General features: G+C 43.0%; 1 protein-coding gene across 19 annotated transcripts in view; it reads left to right on the forward strand.

Moving 5' to 3' along the window:
• Positions 1–21,955, forward strand: part of DEPDC5 (DEP domain containing 5, GATOR1 subcomplex subunit) — a 124,971-nt gene that overhangs the window by 69,832 nt on the left and 33,184 nt on the right. For 4 of the 19 annotated variants that reach the window (XM_025985885.2, XM_072723308.1, XM_025985884.2 and 1 more), the window contains 8 exons: positions 1,073–1,256; positions 1,715–1,875; positions 6,677–6,794; positions 7,274–7,441; positions 8,523–8,742; positions 10,036–10,169; positions 16,161–16,269; positions 19,239–19,304. In XM_025985885.2, the coding sequence (XP_025841670.2) occupies positions 1,073–1,256; positions 1,715–1,875; positions 6,677–6,794; positions 7,274–7,441; positions 8,523–8,742; positions 10,036–10,169; positions 16,161–16,269; positions 19,239–19,304 (1,160 nt within the window). Of the gene's footprint in view, positions 1–1,072; positions 1,257–1,714; positions 1,876–3,745; positions 3,849–6,676; positions 6,795–7,273; positions 7,442–7,542; positions 7,789–8,522; positions 8,743–10,035; positions 10,170–16,160; positions 16,270–19,238; positions 19,305–21,955 lie in introns of those variants that run through there. The other 15 variants (XM_072723305.1, XM_072723311.1, XM_025985887.2 and 12 more) reach the window with 8 other exon arrangements.

The raw sequence follows: 21,955 nt of genomic DNA on the forward strand, positions 1-21,955 counted from the left end.
CAAAGCATGGAGTGTTTCTCCTTCATATTGCTCCCCTGTACAGATTCGAAAAATAATCTTTGCTTAAATTACTTACAGGGATAACTGCTCTATTACTTTGACTCAGTGATTCTCAACTGGGGAAGGATTTTGCTCCCTGGGGGACATGTGGCAATGACTGCAGACTTTTTTCTTTTTTTTTTTTTTTAAGATTTTATTTATTCATGAGAGACACAGAGAGAAGGCAGAGACAAAGACAGAGGGAGAAGCAGACTCCTCACAGGACAGCCCAATGTGGGACTTGATTCTGGAACTCCGGGATCACACCCTGGGCTGAAGGCAGGCGCTCAAGCGCTGAGCCATCCAGGTGTCCCCATTTTTGATTTTTACAACCAGGAGATGCCACATCTAGTAAATACAGTTCAGGGATGCTGTCCGACATCCTGTAATACAAAGGACATCCCTCCACAACAAAGGATTATCCAGTCTAAAATGTCAGTAGCGCCAAGATAGAGAAACACTGTTTTAACCAAAGAACAAGCAATTCAGGACAGACCCATGTGATTGTGCCCACTTTGCTGATTGCAGCTTTCCTTTCTAGATTGTTAAAACTCTGTCTTTTGAGGTTCTGGCCTTGTAACTTCCCAGACATCCTTCTTTGATTTCTCCTCCTACCCTTTTGGATCTACGACTTATTTTTGCAATTCTGAAAGTATTCCTAAATTCTGCTACCATGTGCTGTTCACTCCAAAATCTGGCTTGAGCTCTTGGAATGTTGATTTGCTTCGACATGTAACTGCCTGCGCTGCCCTGCAGTAACCTCACTGGCATTGTGGCTGTAGCTTAAGATCAGCAGAAAATGAAAAGTATCAGCTGTGAATCCCATTTGCATGATGGGATTGGATAAGCACGTGCACTGCATTGTCTAACAAACTCTGTTTCTCTCTTTCTCCCTCCCCACCCCCTTTCTTCCTCTCCATCCCTTTCCTGGCAATTTGATCACCTTTCACTGTGAACTCCCCCACCGCCCCACCCACGTCCCATACCTGCCCTGGTGACCACACGTACCTTTCTCCTCTGTTACACGAGGCAGTTCTGACACTGTCTGCTCCCCCTGTAGTGCCAGGCTTCTGTTGCACAGTTGGAGTGGACTGGAAGTCTCTCACTACTCCGGCGTGCCTCCCCCTCACCACCGACTACTTCCCCGACCGCCAGGGCCTGCAGAACGACTACACAGAGGGCTGTTACGATCTCCTTCCAGAAGCAGATATTGACAGGTCGGTGTCAGAGGAGGAGGGTTTCTGTATGCGTCAAAACACTGCATTTTCAAACCTGTCTTCCTTTTCTGTTTAGAGAATTTTATGAAGCCAAGAACTGTCAATTTTTTCTTTAGAGTTCTGTTGACATACCTTCTTTAACTTCTCCTTATTGTTGCTTTCTCATATTTTTCTGTTGCAGTTGTTCTGGACATACTAGATCTGATCTTCTTTTCTAAGATTAGCTATTTGAGCTATTCTAAGACTAGCTGTTAGCTATTACCTGACTTCTTCTGACTCTTTGAACTGATCATTTCTCCCAAAACTGGTTTATAGTTTGTTTGTTTATGAACCACCATAGAATGGTTATCAGGGCTGGCTTGTGGAATCAAAGCAAAACAGGATGGGAGTTTGGACTCTGAGTGTCACTCTGCCCTGGACCAGGCATATCCCATGTGAACAACCGTCTGTTTTCTCAGGAGGGATGAGGAGGGTGTGCAGATGACGGCCCAGCAGGTGTTTGAAGAGTTCATCTGCCAGCGTCTCATGCAGGGCTACCAAATCATAGTGCAGCCCAAGGCACAAAAATCCAACCCCATCGTCCCACCCCCACTGAGCAGCAGCCCGCTCTATAGTCGAGGTGAGTTTTTTTCCTTGGACTTGTATTTTTTCTTTTCTACTAAATTTGTTTAAGTAGGTTCTTAAGATGATAGGGAATAGATAAATTGAGGAGTAATTATTTTGCAACACAAAATTTTTCTTTCTGAATTTTACTTACATGAAGAATAAAGTCTTCACTAGGCCCAGATTGATCTTAAATCCTCTTTAATCTACAGCTCCTCTTTTAGGAGGGGTATATGACCAAGCTCAGGAATGTTACAGCCTGACTTTAGCAACACTTAGGAAAAGCAGGCAGCTGAACCATGCATGAACTGTCAAAGTACATAGTGAATGTTTTAGACCTGATATTTATTTCTAGCATAGTACCTGGCACACAGCACGTTCTCAGATGTTACCTAAACGTGGAATTTATGCCTTTTCTCCTCTTGTTCTGGATTCATCTTCTCTTGTTTGTCAGTGAAGCTGAGCATGAGCTCAGCAAGGATGAAGCAAGGATGGATCATCTGTGAGTGGTAGAGACTAATAAGTGATAAGGACTCAGGCCGATTGAGTTACAGCCAGGCTCTGGAGAGCTCTTCTAAAATAAGTCAGGTAGAATAAAATGTGGGTGCCTAGAATTAGAAAGCAGTGATCACTTCCCAGAACAATCAGTGAGTAACCATTAGTCTCTGGCCTCCTCCTTGTAGCTCATGAGACTTCCCCACTCTCCTAAACTCCCAGCTCAAAACCTCAGATCATCTTTGGATCCATTAAAGTGCTTCGGCCCAGAGGATCAAAGAAGTGTGGATCTGTGAGGGGGAGCTTGGTGGTCCATCCAGTCTAGGCCTTGTTGCTTATGATGAAGCTTTAGACTCCTCTGTATGTTCTTTGAAAAGCCCATTATGATATTTATCACTCGTTGCCTTCTTTTCATGTTCTGCACTGAATAATAATCTTCCTGAGTGCCAGGACTATGTCAGTTTCATGTTTTTATCCTTTATAGTAGAAACCATTGTGCCTAGTGTACAACAATATGAGTTGATAAATATATGAATTCATTCATTCATTCAACAGTATTTTTTTCCTTTTTAATTTAAATCCAATTTGCCAACATATGGTATAACACCCAGTACTTATCACAACACATGAATTCCTTAATGCCCATCAATTCAACAGTATTTTTGGTGGGGTTTTTTTTTGTTGTTGTTGTTGTTGTTGTTTTTTTAGATTTTATTTATTTATTCGTGAGAAACAGAGAGAGAGGCAGAGACACAGGCAGAGGGAGAAGCAGGCTCCATGCAGGGAGCCTGACGTGGGACTCAATCCCAGATCTCCAGGATCATGCCCTGGGCCAAAGGTGGCGCTAAACCACTGAGCCACAGGTTGCCCTCAACAGTATTTTTGAAGCTCCTACTCTGTGGGGCATTTATAGCCCAGTGAGGAAAAATAACATTAGTCAGACTATGAAATATAATTCTTCATTGTGAAAAGATTGTGAGGCAAAAATCAAAGGGCTATGAGGATATTTAATACAGGACTTGAACTGGTCTGGGTTAGGGATGGCTTTTGAGGAGGTCATGTTTAATGTGAGACCTAACCTCTGTGTAGGGGTTACTAGGAAGAGAAGCAGGTTGGGAATGGTGGGCAGGAGTAAGTAGGAAGAATATGCCAAGGAAGAGGGATTAGTATGTGCTTCTTCCCTGTGGCAAGAAGCACTGTGATACTTTCTGGGGACCCAAAAGATTGGTGGGGTGGAGCATAGGGAGTACAAAGGTGTGTCTGGACATGTCAGCAGACCCAGACCTCACAGGGCCATGTGAAGGCTTTTGTTCTTTATCCCAAGAATAGTGGAATGAATTCACCTTTAGTATCAATGGCCCTATTCAGCCTTCCTACCTGTTTTTCTCTAGGATAACTGATCAGTGTCCCTTAGTGGTTCATAATTTCTCTGGCATCCAGTTCTGCTTTGGCTGATTCAGGAACCTCATGTCATGGCTAGTTGGCCAGAGTCCACTCACCTGACCATATCCTTTCTGGCTATTTTCTCCTTTGATAAATTTAATCCTTTTATTTTGTAATAATAGAAATGGTATCATTGTTATAATTACTAGAAAAGTGACCATCATAAGTGAGATTTCAGGGCATCTGGGTGGTTCAGTCAGTTAAGCATCTACCTTATTATTTATTTTATTTTATTTTATTTTATTTTATTTTATTTTATTTTATTTTATTTTATTTTATTTTTAAGCATCTACTTTAGACTCAGGTCATGATCCCAGGGTCCTGGGATCCAGTCCTAGGATTAAGGCCCACCTCGGAGGCCCTGCTTAGTGGAGAGCCTCCTTCTCCCTTTCCCCCGCCACTCTCCTCACTTGTACGCATTCTCTTTCTGTCAAATAAAGTAAAATCTTAAAAAAAAAAAAAATCTGTGAAATTGCACCTGATAGATTTGTTGACTCCTGGTCATGAGAGGGACTCATTCTAATAGTGAACAAAACAGCATCAGCCCTGACTTCAAAGTTTATCATCTACTGGGTGAGACAGCTATTGAACTAATAAACCACAAGTATTTATTTGATTATCGATTGTAGAGTGCTGTGCAGTATTAATTTAGAGTGGGGTGTCAGTACTATGCTAGATGCTCATGAACATTATCCCATGACCTTGTCTTCCTGCTAGCCAACAGGGGGTTGTTGTAAAAAAGAAGGAATGCAAGGATAGGGGGAAAGCTCTCTTTTTTTCTTTCCTTTTTTTTTTTTTAAAGATTTTATCTATTTATTCATGAGAGACACAGAGAGAGAGGCAGAGACATAGGCAGAGGGAGAACCAGGGAGCCAGATGTGAGACTTGATCCCAGGACCCCAGAATCACGACCTGAGCAAAGGTAGATGCTCAACGACTGAGCCACCCAGGCGCCCCTTTCTTTATTATTATTATAATTATTTTTAAAAGATTTTATTTATTCATGACAGAGAGGCAGAGATAGAGGTAGAGGGAGAAGCAGGCTCCATGCAGAGAGCCTGATGTGAGTCTCGATCCTGGGACTCCGGAATCACACCCTGAGCCAAAGGCAGACGCTCAACCGCTGAGCCACCCAGGTGTCCCGCTTTATTTTTATTAAAGATTTTATTTATTTATTAGAGAGTGTGTGTGCATGAGTAGAGGGAAGGGCAGAGGAACAAACAGACTCCCTGCTTCATGTGAGGCTCCATCCCAGGACCCTGATATCATGACTTGGGCCAAAATCAGACGCAAGTCCTTTTGCTAGTTGTAGAAAGAGAGACTCGAAGATTTGGCACCCAAGGTCACACCACTGGTAAATAAACGTTCTGAGGTTAAACCCAGGATCCTCTGAGTCAAAGCCTGGCCTCTTTTAGGGAGCCTGCCCTTTCCTCTCACCTAGGAAATTTCTACATTCCCAACGAAGGTCCTTTCAACTTGTCCTGACAACTCCCATGCTGTCTATACTGTGTGACTGATTGTCTTTCAGAACCACACTAGGGGACTGTTTAACCTGCAGATCAAGAGAATCTTGTCTTGGCGGGATTGGCCATCAAGACACTATTTTAACTCTCTTGAAAGCTTATATTTTCTTGATTGCTCATAATTTCCCTCTTTCTTTTTGCTTTTTAATTTTTTAAAAAGATTTTATTTGAAAGGGAGGGAGAGCCAGAGAGAGAGCACGAGCACGAGTGGAGGGGAGGGGTAGAAGAAGAAGTAGCCCCCCCTGCCCCTCTGCCACTGAACAGGGAGCCTGATGGAGGGGCTCGATCCCAGGACCCCAGGATCATGACCTGAGTGGAAGGCAAACGTTTAACTGCCCTGATTTCCCTCTTTCTTATGCACAACTCATTTCAACTAATACTTTTCAAATACCTGCTCTGGGCATGGCACCTTCTCAGGTGCTATGGAAAATTTAAAGACAAACAAGATTTAGGCCCTGGCCTCCTGGAACTTCCAGTTTGTCAGGGTGTGAGATAGACACATGTGGAGCCACATCCAGGGTGGAATTCAAACTGCTGATGAATCTGCTAGCTTTCTAGAGGAAGTGGCTTTTGACAGTGACCTTAAATGACCCATAGGCTCTTGCTGGTGGCTTAGGAAGAGAAGGCAGAAAAAGCAACAGGAGCAAATGTTTGGAGAAGAGAGGACAGTAGTCCTTTAAAACTGAAGCAGGGGGATCCCTGGGTGGCGCAGCGGTTTGGCGCCTGCCTTTGGCTCAGGGCGCGATCCTGGAGATCCGGGATCGAATCCCACATCGGGCTCCCGGTGCATGGAGCCTGCTTCTCCCTCTGCCTGTGTCTCTGCCTCTCTCTCTATCTCTCTGTGACTATCCTAAATAAATAAAAAATTAAAAAAAAAAAAAAACTGAAGCAGGGTTATAGCAATGTGGGAGTCATGGAATTAAAGCTAGGTTAGCTGCCACCCTGGGGTGAGGACCTCAACTGCCAGGGCGGCAGCTTGTGCTTGAGTGGAGTGGGGTAGAGTTCCATTTCAGTCTCAGAGTTGACTCTTGGCCTATTGACATCTAATCCAGAATTTCCCTTCTCAGGCTGAGGTATCAGGCTATTCATCTTTGAGTGTGTCTTCTGGATGCTATCAGCACTTCTGGGCTCTAATCTGCTGCTGGCTGGTTTAGTAACAGAAAATTCTGCCGACTTCAGGACTTTTTAAATTTTTTTTAACCAAAAATAAGCCTTTTCCATGAAACTGCCCCTCAAAAAAAATTGCTTCTTTTGTTTCTCCTTTCCTGACTGTATATGGAAGAGAAGCTATTGCCTATTAAAGGAATGATCTTCAACCAGATGGTGGAAATGATCCCCCCCCCCCCCCCCAATTAGGTCTTGTGTCCCGAAACCGCCCTGAGGAGGAGGACCAATACTGGCTGAGTATGGGCAGAACGTTCCACAAAGTGACGCTGAAAGATAAGATGATCACAGTGACACGTTACCTTCCCAAGTGAGTCCTTGGAAATTTTGGGTTTTCACATACTGGCCTGAATGGTGTCCACATACTACATATTAACTTCTGTTTATAATGCATACTGTACACATAGTGAATTATGTGACACATAATTAAAACCAAGATAGGTTGAGTGGTTGGTTTTTCTTTTCTTGGAATTCCTTTTGTTTTCCAGGGTTATTTTACTATTGTAGCTCACCTGCCTCTAAAAGGGATTTAACTCAACTTATAATGGTTAGCCTGATCCTTAGCAAGCCAATTAAAGATAAAGAAAGGGAGGATGAAAGAATGACAAAGTTTGAAAACTGAGAAATTTCCGTTACCAGTCCCCTGGGACAGGTTGCTTACTGTACTTGAGGATTGAATGCCAAGGATGGTGCTAACTATATTGAGATGGAAGAGTCCAGAAGAACTGGGGGAGTGAGGGAGGGGAGTGATTCTATTTCGGACTTCTGGGCATGCCCTTTGTTTTTCAGGTACCCTTATGAATCTGCCCAGATCCACTACACCTACAGTCTCTGCCCTTCCCACTCAGACTCGGAGTTCGTCTCTTGTTGGGTGGAATTCTCCCATGAGCGGCTGGAGGAGTACAAGTGGAATTACTTAGATCAGTATATCTGTTCTGCTGGCTCTGAGGACTTCAGGTCAGAGGATGTGCTTTGGTTTTCCATCTGGCTACCTTGGATGTGCCTGAATTTTAACACACCTGTCTTTTTTTCTGATTACAAGATGATCTTTGTTTTAGAAAAAATGGAAGAACAAAAGCACATCTGCATTGGGTTAAAAAACTCAGTGATAAGGGGATCCCTGGTTGGCTCAGCGGTTTGGCGCCTGCCTTCGGCCCAGGGAGTGATCCTGGAGTCCTGGGATTGAGTCCTGCGTCGGGCTCCCGGCATGGAACCTGCTTCTCCCTCCTCCTGTGTCTCTGCCTCTTTCTCTCTCTCTCTCTGTCTATCATGAATAATAAATAAATAAATCTTTAAAAAAAAAACAAAACTCAGTGATGAGGTGGATGGTGGTGATGGTTGTACAACAATGTGAATGTACTTAATGGCATAGAATTGTACACTTAAGGATTGTTAAAGTGGTACATTTTGTTAAGCGTGTTTTGCCACAAAACGATGACAGAAACTTCAGTGATGAAGTGCTCTTTGATAGAATGTCAGTGTAGATCATGTTCTTAACCTTTTTCTTGACTACCTGTGGTGTCTCATTTTATTTTTAATTTCTGTGATTGTGATTTATGATTATGATGATAAAAAGCCACAACCCCACTGGGTCTGGGTGCACAGAAGCATCCTGACATCTCTGGGATGGAAATTAAAAGCACCCTTTGTGGTCTTCTTCTAAATCTTGTGTTTCAAATGAAGCCATGAGATGTGGCATCAGATGAACACATACTCAAGGGGAGATGGCCCTCACATACCAATTCCAAAGACAGGGTTGAAATGGAACCTTCATTGCGGATACTTTTTTTTTTTTTTTTTAAGATTTATTTATTTATTTGGCGGGGGGCATGTGTGAGTGGAGAGGAGGGACAGAGGGAGAGGGAGAGAAATTAACTCCATACTGAACACAGAGCCCAACATGGGGCTCAATCTCATGATCTGAGTTGAAACCAAGAGTCAGACACTCAACCCACTGACCCACTCAGGTGCCCCGGGAGTGCTTTTATTATCTGCTTGTGCTAACCACCACCTCTTTTCTCCCTTTGGCCCTTCACAGCTTAATTGAGTCTCTGAAGTTCTGGAGGACCCGCTTCCTGCTGCTGCCAGCCTGTGTCACTGCCACTAAGCGCATCACAGAAGGGGAGGCCCACTGCGACATCTATGGGGACAGGCCTCGGGCAGACGAGGAGGAGTGGCAGCTCTTGGATGGCTTTATCCGCTTCGTGGAGGGTTTGAACCGGATCCGCAGGCGACATCGCTCAGATCGCATGATGCGGGTAGGGCTCTGTGGGCCCCTTGGGGTCTGGGCTTGGTCTCTTCCTGTCTTGGGGCCCTCTTTATGGCCAGTTTATTTACTCTACAAGTGTCCACCATTTCTCTTAAATCCAAAACAGTGTGTTTTCCTTCAGTGAAGGGTGAAGGAAGGAGGGATAGGGTCACCAGGCAGCCAGTGGCCAGTTTTTATGGCACCTGAGGACACATAGCTCCTTCATGTGCTTCCCAGGTGAGACACCATGTCAAGCCAGCTGCTTCTCCTGGGTTACTGAGCAAAAAAGTCACTTGAGGGCAACAGCAGCAATACTTGCTTACTCTTATATCACTTTTAGAGTTTCCAGCACCATCGGCATTCATTCACATACTACCCAGTGAGGTCACTGAGGATCATGGGGTTGGGATATGTCTGAGGACACCCATCCAATAAAGGACAGGTCTGGAATTCTGGGCATGTGTATGTACAGTTCTATGAATTTTAACAGATGTGTAGATTCATGTAACCACTATAGCTATCATCAGGATGTAGAGTATTTCCATTACTCCCCCAAAACCCCTCATGCTACCCTTTATAGTCACACTTTGCCCCCATCTGTAACCCCTGGCAGCCACTGGTCTGTTCTCTGTCACTATACTGTTGTCTTTTCCAAAAGTCATGTGCACAGAATCATATAATGTAATCTTTTGAGAAACTGCCTTCTTTCACTCAGTATAATGCCTCTGGGATTTATCCAAGTCTGAAATTCCTTTTCAGTGTGAATAGTATTGCATCACCAACTGATTTTTTAACCCCAAGTTCAGCATTCTTCCCTGCACACTGACTACCCTTTGTACATAACATTGCTGATGATTAGAAACATCTCAAAAAAAAAAAAAAAGAAGAAAGAAAAAAAGAAACATTTCCAAAAGACCTTGCATGGTGGAAAGAGCTTTGGTCTTGCAACCAGATGATTAGAACTTGACCTCCAGCTTCAGTGAGATTTGGGATAAGTCACTTAATTTCTCTGGGACTCAGTTTCTTCTTCCATGACTTAGGTAAAACATTATTTACTTCCTAGATCCATGGTAGGGTGGAACGATCTGTGGAATCCACCTCAAAGAGGCAGTTTTGAGTCAACAGGCATTCAAACCTTCAGTTCAAGCAAAAAGCAATTTTCAGGATTTACCAAATAAAAGGAGCCCATGTTGCTTGCCTCACTGAATTGGATTTCCAGAGCCTGAAGCACAACAGATGCAGCAGGCATGCTCTGAGGGAGCCCACTTGGGCTGATAGCCTTGTCTCCTTTTCTCTGCTTTAGAAAGGGACCGCCATGAAAGGTTTGCAGATGACTGGGCCCATTGCCACACACTCCCTTGAGTCGACCGGCCCCCCAGTTGGGAAGAAGGGAACCTCAGCTCTGTCCGCCCTGTTGGAGATGGAGGCCAGTCAGAAGTAAGTGCCTGCTTGGGGAAAGACTCATCCCCACCCCACCAGCTACAAAGGTTTTCAGTGCCCCACCTTGTGAGTGGGGGTAAAGTATGATTTCTGTCTGCAAGGAGCCTGAAATTAAGAAGATGTATGTATACATGAGCAGAAAGCTGGGTTAATACCCAGTAATTGCCAAATAACATGAAATATGCCAGAAATGATAAACTTGCAGTCTGGGGCTTAATTTGAACTACGAATACATTTGCTTTGGCCCACATAGTGGGATTTCTTTGTTTATTTGTTTTTTTTAATAGATTTTATTTTTTAGAGCAGTTGCAGGTTCAAAGCAAACTTGAGTGGAAGGAACAGATTTCCCATATATCCTGTCTCCATACCTGCATGGCATCCTCCATTGTCAACATCCCCCACCAGAGTGGGACATTTGTTATAACTGATGAAGCTGCTGTGACAAATCACCATCACCCAGTGTCTGTAGTTTACATTACAGGTTACTCTTGGTGTTGTACATTCTGTGGGTTTCAGACAAATTTATAGTGACATGTAGCTACCATTACAGAATAGTTTCAGTGCCCTAAAGACACAAAATATTTTTAAAATATATGAGCCACATTTTTTTAGTTTGAAGATTTCAAATGCAAATTGGGATTTTATATGAATTTGTATGTGAGAAACTGTATAGTATACACAACATGGTATATATCATACATAAAATAATATATTACAGGTAATACAACATAACACCATATTATAGATAATAGATAAAAATCCAGCCTTTCTAGAAATAGAATAGCCTCAGTTATAGTACTGGGTCCACATGCATACCCAGCCAGGTGAGGGCTGGTACTTTAGAATGGGCATATACTTTCTGGTTTATCAGAGAACCAACATACCCTCTGGTCCTGGACTTGCATGTGACCTGGCCAGCTTCTCTAGGCATTTGTGTGGTCCCTTCATAAACAGTTAAGTGCTCCATTTCCCAGGACACTGGCGGGGCCATGCCTTGCCTGGGAGAGCAGTGACAGCATCCCAGGAGGTAGGATTTGAGTTGGCCTCACAGGAAAGGAAGCATCTATACAGAGGGGTGGGGGCAAGAAGGCACTTGGGCAAGAGGAGGTAATACCTTTATGTACAGGTGGCACCCACTCTGGGAGCCTTCACTGCCCCTTCATCCTCCCAGCCAATTCAGATTCTGCTTCCTAGCATTCTTGGCCAACATCCGTTAGAGCCCTTACCAGAATTTTACCAAGATTTACTCACATTCCCTGGACCTGCCTGCTCTCTGAGGACAGAGGCTGTGTGTTGTGCTTGGCACATAGGATGTGCACAATAAATAGTCATGAAATAACAGAGGAAGAGTCCCTGTACAGATGTTAGGGGAGGTTAGACCTTGTCTGTCTGGTGTGAGAGGTTGTGTCGTGCCCAGCAGGAACCTGTGTACATCAGGCTTTCCAAAGGAGCATCAAATGAGCTTGAGGCATACTCAAGACAGGTGGAAAGCTGGATGCTAAGCTGTCCTTTTAATGTTCTCATTGGAAGAGAGATCCTTTGCAAGTTTCTTTTTTTTTTCTTTAATGGAAAATTTCAAAACAGCTAAAGTAAACTAGGAGAATAAATCCCTGTTATTTATTATGCAGCTTCGATGGTCATCAACTTATGGCCAATCTTATTTCATTCATATCCCACTTGCTCTCACCTTCCTTTTTATTCTTTATTAAATTTCAGCATCATATCTCTTCATCTGTATTTCAGTATGTATCACTGAAAGAGAAGTACCCCTTTATTTTATTTTTTTTAAAGATTTTATTTATTTATTCATGAGAGACAGAAAGAGAGGCAGGCTCCAGGCAGGAAGCCCGATGTGGAACTCGATCGTGGGACTCCAGGATCACACCCTGAGTCAAAGGCAGATGCCCAACCACCGAACCACCAAGGCATCCTGAGAAGTACTCCTTTAAAAAAAAGTCCTAATACTGTCATTTATCTAAAAGGTTACAGCCATTTCTTAATATCATGAAATAGACCCAGTCAGTGTCTTTGGCAAGAAGTGTTTCTGAAGATGAGCCCCATGTACAGGAAGGCCCAGAAGGTGGGCCTCAAGAGGTGGAGACCCTTGGTAGGCTCTTACTAGTCAGGCAAGAGGCCACAGAGGCAGAAAGAGGGTGATAATGAATGGAAAGGAAGGGACACAGGAAGAGAAGGGAACCTGGCGGGGACACTATGGTGGTGCGGGGCAAATGAGAGGAAGAGAGCAGAGGTAGGTTAGGCTCCTTAACTGAGGGCACTAGGTCCTCTTACCTTCTTCTGATTGAGAGAAGAGCCCAGATCTCAGCCCAGCAGGTTCGCCCTGTAACTAATCACAGATCTTTCCTGCTGGAAAAAAGAACAAGGAACATATGTTGCTGGGAGGGGTGTGAAGCTGGGGGTGGGGGGATCTTATTTTAATTTGTCAGTGAGTCATCATTTAGTACGCTCCAAGGAGCCTCTTTCTGCTCAGACTAGAAGAGGAAGGATAGTTGGGGGGGGGGTAGTGTCCCCCACCCCCCAGGCGAAGGGAGAGACTCTCAGCTAACCGCAAAGGGAGGCAAGACAGAAAGACCTGAGACTTACTCTCTCCTTACTCTCTTGGGTGCTCTTGGGTGACTTGCTACGTTTTCTCAATGTAGGAGGTAGAGCAGAGGGAGCCAGACCTTTATATAATATTTGCTCACACAGTGTTTTTTATTTGTGTGCTTTTCTTTTGCTTTTGGTGCACCAGGCAGATCTAGTTTTGATTATCATGAAAAATAATGCTATGGTGATATGGAAAAGAATTTTTGAAATTTCACCTGTAGTCCTGCCATCTTACCATAAACTGTCAATTTCTTCTAGTTCTCATCTATTCTGTATCTGAAGTCATGTATGTTTAGTCAGGCTCTCGAGGAAGGGAGGTCCCAGTAGTCTCTGCCTTCTGCCAATTGTCTGCATGGCAGGGACCAGCCGGGGCAGCCGGTGCTGGCTCAGCTGCTCCTAACAGATGAGATAACCCGATGACAGCCAAGTCAGGGCAGAGACCACCAAAAGGCAGTTGTCACCGCTTCTGTGGAGGCTTGGCTGGCAACCCTGTTCCGGCAGAAGGCAGTGTGCCTCCGTGTATGTTTTCACATATACACGTATATAGTATAACTGGTGGTTTTCTGGCAGGTCCCCTTCTTCTAAATTTTTTTTTTAAGATTTTATTTATTTATTAATGAGAGACAGACAGAAAGAGAAAGGGAGAAGCAGGCTCCATGCAGGGAGCCTGACATGGGACTCAATCCAGTGTCTCTAGGATCAGGCTCTTGGCTGAAGGCGGCGCTAAACCGCTGAGCCACCCAGGCTGCCCAGTCCCTTTCTTCTGAGCCATTAGACAAGGAGCCTCCAAGGGCAAAGACAGGGTCTTACTTGCCTCTGAATCCCTGGTTCCTAGTCCATAGATTATCACAAGCAAGGCAACTCAGTAAATGGGGATTGTCATGTGCACCTGAGGGGACACTGGGGGTAACCAGGGCTTCCTGTCCCCGCAGCCTCGGAGAAGTACAAGAGAATGTCACAGTGTGCATTTTGCGGATGAGGCTCAGAGGAAAATACATTTCGATGTGATAGAGACAGTGTGGTGTAGGGACATGGGAAAGAATTGAGCATTTGTTCTGCTTTTCCTATATGAATTACACCTCAGAGTAACCAAGTAATTGGTGTAGGGCAGTTTGTCTTTTTTCAGCACTGCAGCTAATAGGTATAGAAGGAATGATAGACTGTTACCATGTTTGATCTTTAATGAACTTGTAGATTTCACAGAGATAACCAGTGGTGACTAATATCACCAGAGAGAGACCACCAGACATTATAGGCCTCCAGATAGAAATATACAACACCACTTAAGAAGAGTTCTTGCCTAAAATTGAACCTGAATCTGCTTAAGCCATTAGATATAACTTCCAGTTCCCAGGAAGTACAAGGCACAGAGGAACACAATAAGCAGTAAAGGGAGAAAATCAGCACATCCAGACTCTGAATTTACAGGGCAAATGAGCTAATTTCTTTGACAAATAAATTGTAAAGATAAAGAGAAATGAAGAGGAACTTATGGCTGAAAAGAGAGCTGAGAGACATTAACTTACTGCAGCGTAAGAACCTTCATTGAAACCTGTTTTGAACAAACTGTACAAATAATTTTGGGGAGACAGTTGAGGAAATATTTGATATTAGAACATTTTTAAGTATATTGGAATTGTGGTTATGTTTTTTTCTTTTCTTTTTTAAAGATTTTGTTTTATTTATTCATGAGAGGCAGAGAGAGAGAGAGAGGCAGAGACGTAGGCAGAGGGAGAAGCAGGCTCCATGAAGGGAGCCCGATGTGGGACTTGATCCCAGGACTCCAGGATCACGACCTGAGCCGAAGTTGGACACTCAACCGCTGAGCCACCTAGGCATCCCTGGTTATGTTTATTCAAGTTATTTTCTTTTGGGGATTCAGTACATGCTGAAGTTCTTGTGAGTGAAATAATATGCATCAGTTTTGCTTCAAAATAATTGGGATGTGTAGGTAAGGGGTATAGATGAAACATGAAATTCGGGGGAGTGCATTTGTAGGGATTCATTATCTTATCCTTTTTACTTTTGTTTGTGTTTGAAATTTTTCCATAATAAAAGCTAGGGGGAAAAAAAGAGTATAACATGTTACCATGGAAACTGATTTTTAATCTCCGGTATAAGATTACTTGACAATCTGTAACAAACATGTCAGAATTTAAGAGTAGAGAAGTGACACAGACTAGGTTCTTGGGGGAGGCAGACAAGAGATGGAGTTTATTAAGGAGAGTCCTTGGGCTCAGCATGTGTAGGAGGGAGGAGGAAGCAAGAATGGACAGAGGGAGAAGCCCAGGTGCAGTGCAGGCCCAATGACAGCCTTGGGCCACCTCATTCAAGCTCTAGAGCTAGAACAGCCTTCAGAGATGAACCCAGTTGGACCAACATGGCCAGACCTGTACATCCCTTCATTGATCATTCCTTGTGTGTGGGCAGCTGTGGGGGAGGGGGAGCAAGAGCTTGAACAAAGTTGCTCTGCACTTGGGGCTGTCCCTGAAGGGGCTGACAGCAGAGCCTGCTGGGCAATAGGCCCAGCTACTGTGGCAGCAAGGTCACAGCAGAGGTATCTGGGTGGTGCCTCACAGTGTCCACCACAAGAAGTCTTTGTTGCAATAATAATGAAGATTTAAGATTATAATGTGAGACTTCTGGAATCTACCAAATAAAAATTCAGTGATGTGTTGAAGCAACCTAATTTGGGGGAGCATTTAAGTTATACTAGCTCATAAATATCTTTAGTACAGGTAAAAGGAAAATAAACGTGGAAACATGCTTTTATGTCCATTAGAACTGAGATGGGATAAAATATAAAAAACCATAGTTTTCTTGGATTATGAAATAGTGTCAGATTTGTATGACTGAGGGGATATAAATGTGTGCGTTTGAAAAGTTAACATATAAATCTTCAAAATGTAAAAAAAAAAATAAAAAAATAAAAAAAAATAAATCTTCAAAATGTATGGAGAGTCAATTCCACATATAGTTTATGCCACATGTTAATGCAGCACTAATTTTCAGAATGTGCTTCTACTGGTATATTTAATACAAACAGAACAAGTCTTCCCAGAGGATTAAAAAAATAATGATGTTCATGGATGGAGTCACTCCAACCTTGTCACTTGACCTTTCAAAGTAAAACCTTTCAAATCATCAGGTACTGCCATAGTGATTTTTAAATTGAGCTCTTTTCTTATTTATCTTGGGAGGACTGGTGATTGCTCAGGACAATGAATGTAATTAAGGGTATTGTGTTGGCCTGAAGGAGAAACAAAGCAGAAGTGTATGTTTCAGAGGTGACAACAGGACTGTCTTCATTTCATCTTGGCTAACATGGCCCCTTTACCAGGGGACTTTCAGCAAGCTACAGACCTGTGTTTTTCCATCTTTCAGGTGCCTAGGAGAACAGCAGGCAGCTGTGCATGGTGGCAAGAGCGCCTCCCAGCCAGCTGAGAGCAGCAGCGTTGCCATGACTCCCACCTACGTGGACAGCCCACGAAAGGTAAAGGGAGCCACTCCAGCAGAAAGCTGCCTGGTGCTCTCAGGGACCCAATGTGGAGGGGAAAATGAATACCCGTTCTAATCTAGGGATGAGTGTGCTGAGGATTTCATGAATTCTACCCTGAGCCCTCTTAAGCATTATGATTTCTATGGAAGTAGTTTCTGCTTGCAATTTTAAGGAAGTTAACTGCTAGATAAATGCAGATGCAACATAGTCAAATTAAACTATATTGGTCAAGTCCCAAGATCTGGCTCAAGCTGTGAAATTGGCCATCTGGTTTTCCTTCAGCCTCATCTTTGGCTCTCCTAGACGGGTGGTAGAAAGCTACTGGGGCAGCTCCTAAGAGAGCTCACTCTTTGATAAAGAAATTCCCATGAGTTTGCTTAAACTACTGAGAAATGTAATCAAATGGAAGCATCCTGTGGGGGAAAAGATCAAAGCCTGAGGCCTCTGTATGGAATAGCGAGTACAGTAAAGGGGCCAAAACCTCCATAGGTCATGCTTTTTGTATCCTTTAAGACCAATAAACATGGCTCTGTCTACTTATTCAGGGAAATTCAGAATGTGAGATCATTCTGGTATGGGAGGGTGAGCTACTGTGCATTCTCTTATCTGGTCTTTATTGCTAGGAGATGGAAGAGATTCAGTAGATGTATTTTATTTTTCAAAACTGTCGCTAATTTGTATACTTGTCGGTCTTATCTATGTATTTGTTTATTTCACTTTCATATCTTGAAAATTTTCTAGTCAAGTATTTTTCAAAAACATGATTTTAAAAAAATACATATTTCATCATATGGATAGACCGTCATTTATGACTTACTTTTTTGTTAAAAATGTAGATTTCTGATTTTTAAAAAGAATTTTGGGTAATTATCCCATAAGTTTTTACAGTTATTCTACACTATATCACAATTATAAATAATACTGCAAACAACATCCTTGCACATAATTATTTAAACATATCTCTTATTATTTTCTTCAGGATAAATTTATCCCATGAGGATGCAGGGATTAAAATCTGAGAAAGAGTTTCAACTGAGGCTGTAGACAGCTTATGTATTCTATAAATTAGAAGTTGGCAGACCTAAATAAATATTTTAGACTTTGTTAGCCAAGAGGCAAGATCAAGGCTATTATGTAGGCACTTTTTTTTTTTTTTTAAACGTAAATACTTGTACATCCATTTTAAATTTTAAAAACCACCCTTAGCTCACAGACTACAATAAACCAGTAGCCAGATTTGGCCTGCAGGTTGCAGTTTGCTCACCCAGCCCTGGGAAATGACTTTAGGTACAGTCCCAAGGATAGTCTGCATAAAGAATGATCTGTCAGTCAAGGAAGAATCTTTTCACATTTATATAAATCTCAGCAGTGGTTAGCACCTCAGCTTCTATATGTTCTAGCAGAGAAGGGACACAGATGAAACAATGAGAGTACATAAGCACCCTGTGTGTGGCCCACTAGCTGTTACCCATACTTATTGCCATCTTTGAGAATTAAAACCAATGCCTGGAACAGTACTGAGAACTTACAGAACCACAAGCACTAAGGTTAAAATGCACCAATGGCCAAATAGTAGATTGCCCTTTGGAACATTCTCATTTTCCAACTTAACACCAAAATCTACATGGATGGTTATCATTTGTAGCAGATGTAGATCCTCAAGTAAGTTGAGAGAAGCAAAGATTTTATGAGATGGCCCAAGGGAAGACCTGTGGGTGCCATACTCAGAAATGCCAGCAGTCTTCAGTCAGTGTCTTGTGTTGGATGTGGAGAGGGATCCCTGAAATTGCATCTCCACAGCCACATGTATCCATGGTTTGTTACTTAAATTTGAAGTGGTTGATGGGAAATGGCAGCAGTATTGATAAAATGGACACCTACATATTTCAATGATTCTACTTTGAGAATTGAAGAAAAGTTGTAAGAAAGCAGACCTGCAGATGTATCAAGTGCCATTTCCAAATTTCAGTGATAATGCATAAAAAGTAAAAATATTTTGAAGGGACAAGAGGTTACTTAAGAAAGATGAAAGGAAGGGTCTTCAGGAAAGGCTTCTGTGTCATTTTTGTTTCAAATACATGACAGCTTATATTCCACAAGAATAAGGTTCAGGAAAAAAAAAATTAAAAAAAAAAGAATAGGGTTCAGAGAGGAAGGCAGTTTGAGATCTCTCCACCCCTACCCCATGAGTGCATATGTTTCTGACACTATATATATCTCAACTTCTTGGTTATTTTGTTATACAACCAGTGGAGGAGAAGGTATTGCTGCTTCTGGATCCCCTGTTTGCTTAAAAAATGAAGCACCAACTTTTCCTGCAGTGAATCCTCTTCTCCCATCTGGCTGCCATATTTATTAACAGGCAGAACTGAAAACCTCAAACCTCTGTATCTCTCCAAGAGGGGTGCTGGTCACCCAGCCAGGCGGGAGGCCAGGAAGTGACCCCTGAAGGCTTTCCCCCAGCATCCCCACCAAGCGGCTTTGTGGCCTTTTCCTCTCCCTTGACATAGGTCTGAATAAAATTCAGAGCTATGTGGGAGGGTGCAATATCCAAGCCAGGCTCTGATGAGCCCTGAGGGAGCTTGGACACACCTTCTGTCCCTGTGCTTGCTCCCACACAAATGGGACGTTCTGCCCAGGAAGGTGTGAGTTCCTGCTAATGCTTTGCATTTGGATACAGTCTTTCTGGGTGGATCTCTCTCTCTCTTTTTCTTTCTTTCTTTCTTTCTTTCTTTCTTTCTTTCTTTCTTTCTTTCTTTCTTTCTTTCTTTTCTTTCTTTCTTTTATCCCTCCATTCCCCTCCCATGCCCTTATTTCTCTCCTTCCCTCCTTGTTTTTATTTTTTATTTTTTTCTTTCATACCCCTCTCCTTCCCAATGATTCACCATGGGTCCACATTCGTCCCTTCGCTCCTTTGCATTTGCTGCTGCTGCCACCGCTGCTTCCTCCTCCTCTGACTTCAGGACGGGGCCTTCTTTATGGAGTTTGTCCGCAGCCCTCGCACAGCGTCATCCGCCTTCTACCCACAGGTCAGTCAAACTCAGAGGGCTTTGCAGCCCACGCATGCCTGCCTCATCAGCAGAAGCCTTCTGCTTGGCTCTGAACAGATGGAATGGGGCTGAAATTGAGTTTGAAGGGCAGCTGAAATTGAATTTGGTCTCAGAGGTGTGCATTCCCTACCATGGGGTTGGTGGTGGCAAAGGGGGACGCGAATGATTAATGCAGGAGAGCAGATGATTACATCAGCATTGACGCACGTGTTTCCTAAGTCTACCTGTGTGTTCCACGTAGTTGCCACTGATTCTCTGCCACATCAGCAGCATCTTCCCTTTTAGGTGTTCTGTGCATATAATATAAGCAACATGAAATAGCTTTCTTAAGGACTGAACACTTAACTTTTTTCTTCTCAGTACAACCTCATATATTCATAGCAGTGTGGCAGGAAGTGGTGCAAACAGCAAACACTTATTAATAGGCATATGCTTTGTTGTAGGCTAATGGTAGATGACTATGGGCAGCTCACCTCACCTCTGGACTCCTTAACTCATTTGTCAAATAAAAGGTTCAGACTAGAGACTTCCACAGGCCTTCCAAACCTAGTCTTCAGTAGCTCCATGCCAAACATGTAGTATTCTCTCATTTCACCCTTACTATGTGGCCTATGAGTTAATTTATCCCAAGTTGACACATGGAGAAATTGGAGGACAAAGAAGTTATGCTTTACACTGTGCAGGGTAGAGCTGGGATTTAAATCCAGGACCAAAAGCCTTGACTCATGACCCCTGCTCAGTAACTGGCTTCTCCAATTCAGTAATTCTGATAGGTCCTAGGGAAAGAGAAACTGGAATCCTTGCCCTTTATCGAGGCCTCTAAGTATATGAAGTTGACTTAGTTACAGAGATTTGAAGGAGTTAAGGTTAATGCAGAGTCAGGCAGACTAAGGTGAACAGAACTTGGGAGGTTCAAGGGCAAAGGTTAAGGAATCTCTATTTGGCAAAAGTGAGAAAACTAACATTGATTGAGTCCTCACTCTGCCACTTACTGTGCAAAGGGCTTTGCACACAGTCTTCACAACAGTCTATGAAGTGTAGGTGTTATTACCCCATTTTCCAAGTGAAGAAACTGAGGCTTAGATGTGGTCAAAGGCACACAAGCCATGAGTGGCTGAGCCCCTGCACCATTTAGCACACCATGCCTGGAGGCAAAGGGGGTGTTGAGTCTTGGAGTCTTCCCTTTCTTAAGAGGTCCGATGGTGCTGTGTCTGTCTGTGCAGGTCTTCAGAGGTCTGTACTTGCCTTTTCCTAGTGAGCTGTGTGACCCTGGGCAAATCTCTGTTAGGATCTCTGAGGTCTAATCCAAGAATCTCTGATCTCTGAGCGTGGGAGACATGCTGCATTTTTGGTTTAAAACAAACTTACAGTAGACTTTTTAACCTTTTACTTTTTTTTTTTAAGATTCTTTTTTCTTTCTTAAGATTGTATTTATTTATTCATGAGAGACACACACAGAGAGAGGCAGAGACATTGGCAGAGGGAGAAGCAGGATCCATGCAGGGATCCCGATGTGGGATTCAATCCCGGAACTCCAGGATCACGCCCTGAGTCTAAGGCAGACGTGCTTAACCACTGAGCCACCCAGGCATCCCTAACCTTTTACTTTCTAATAAGAAACTCTCTTGTAAAAAGTTTTGGACTTGGATTATAATTTAACATAAGAAGAATCCCTGGGTGGCTCAGCAGTTTAGTGCCTGCCTTTGGCCCAGGGCGCGATCCTGGAGACCCGGGATCGAGTCCCATGTCGGGCTCCCGGTGCATGGAGCCTGCTTCTCCCTCTGCCTGTGTCTCTGCCTCTCTCTCTCTCTCTCTCTGTGTCTCTCATAAATAAATAAATAAATAAATAAATAAAATAATCTTTTTTTAAAAAAAGAATTTAACATAAGAAAAATTAGCAGAGCCATAAGATAATTGTTTTATAAATCCCGTAATTCAATAGTAGTCCACATCGCTTCAGGTGGAGCAAAAGTGGACGAGTTCCCACAATTGGAAATCACATATAAAAATGAGCTGTTAGGAGAGGCACACAAAGTTTATATTACCTACCAAGAGTATTGTTAAGCTTATACATATAAAAAATTTTCTCTGCTCATATAAAGGGATCCTCTGTACTTATACAAAATGAAATTATGCTTTGTTTTTGTTTATTGTTGTGTTAAGATATACATAACATGGAATTTGCTGTGTTTGTTTTCTAACACACTGCATGGTGTGTGGAATGGGACGATGGAGTCAGAGGGCTCCTTTCAGATTTCATCTTCAGCCCTATATCAGGGAGCTGCTTTAGGCATGTTAATTAACCTCCTGAAGTTTCCTCATTTGAAGGAAATAAAAATATCTTCCTTGTAGGGTAGTTTTGAGGATTAGAAAAAAAATGCATTTCTCAACAGACTTCAAGGGAATGAAATACCATAGAGCATATTTCTGTGCATCATGAAGTTAAGTAATGGGGCAAGGACAACTAGGTAACTAAAAGAGCCGGACATGTTTGGAAACTAAGTAACATACTTCTAATAATGCAGGAGGCAGGAATAATCTTGCATGTTGCATGGGATGTGGTGGCTAGATACTAGCTGGAATTAAGATAGGATCCCTACCGTGCCAGGTTTCTGTGTCCGTTTCAGACA

This window comes from Vulpes vulpes, chromosome 10 (genome assembly GCF_048418805.1).
Source record: "Vulpes vulpes isolate BD-2025 chromosome 10, VulVul3, whole genome shotgun sequence".
NCBI classification, from domain to species: domain Eukaryota; kingdom Metazoa; phylum Chordata; class Mammalia; order Carnivora; family Canidae; genus Vulpes; species Vulpes vulpes.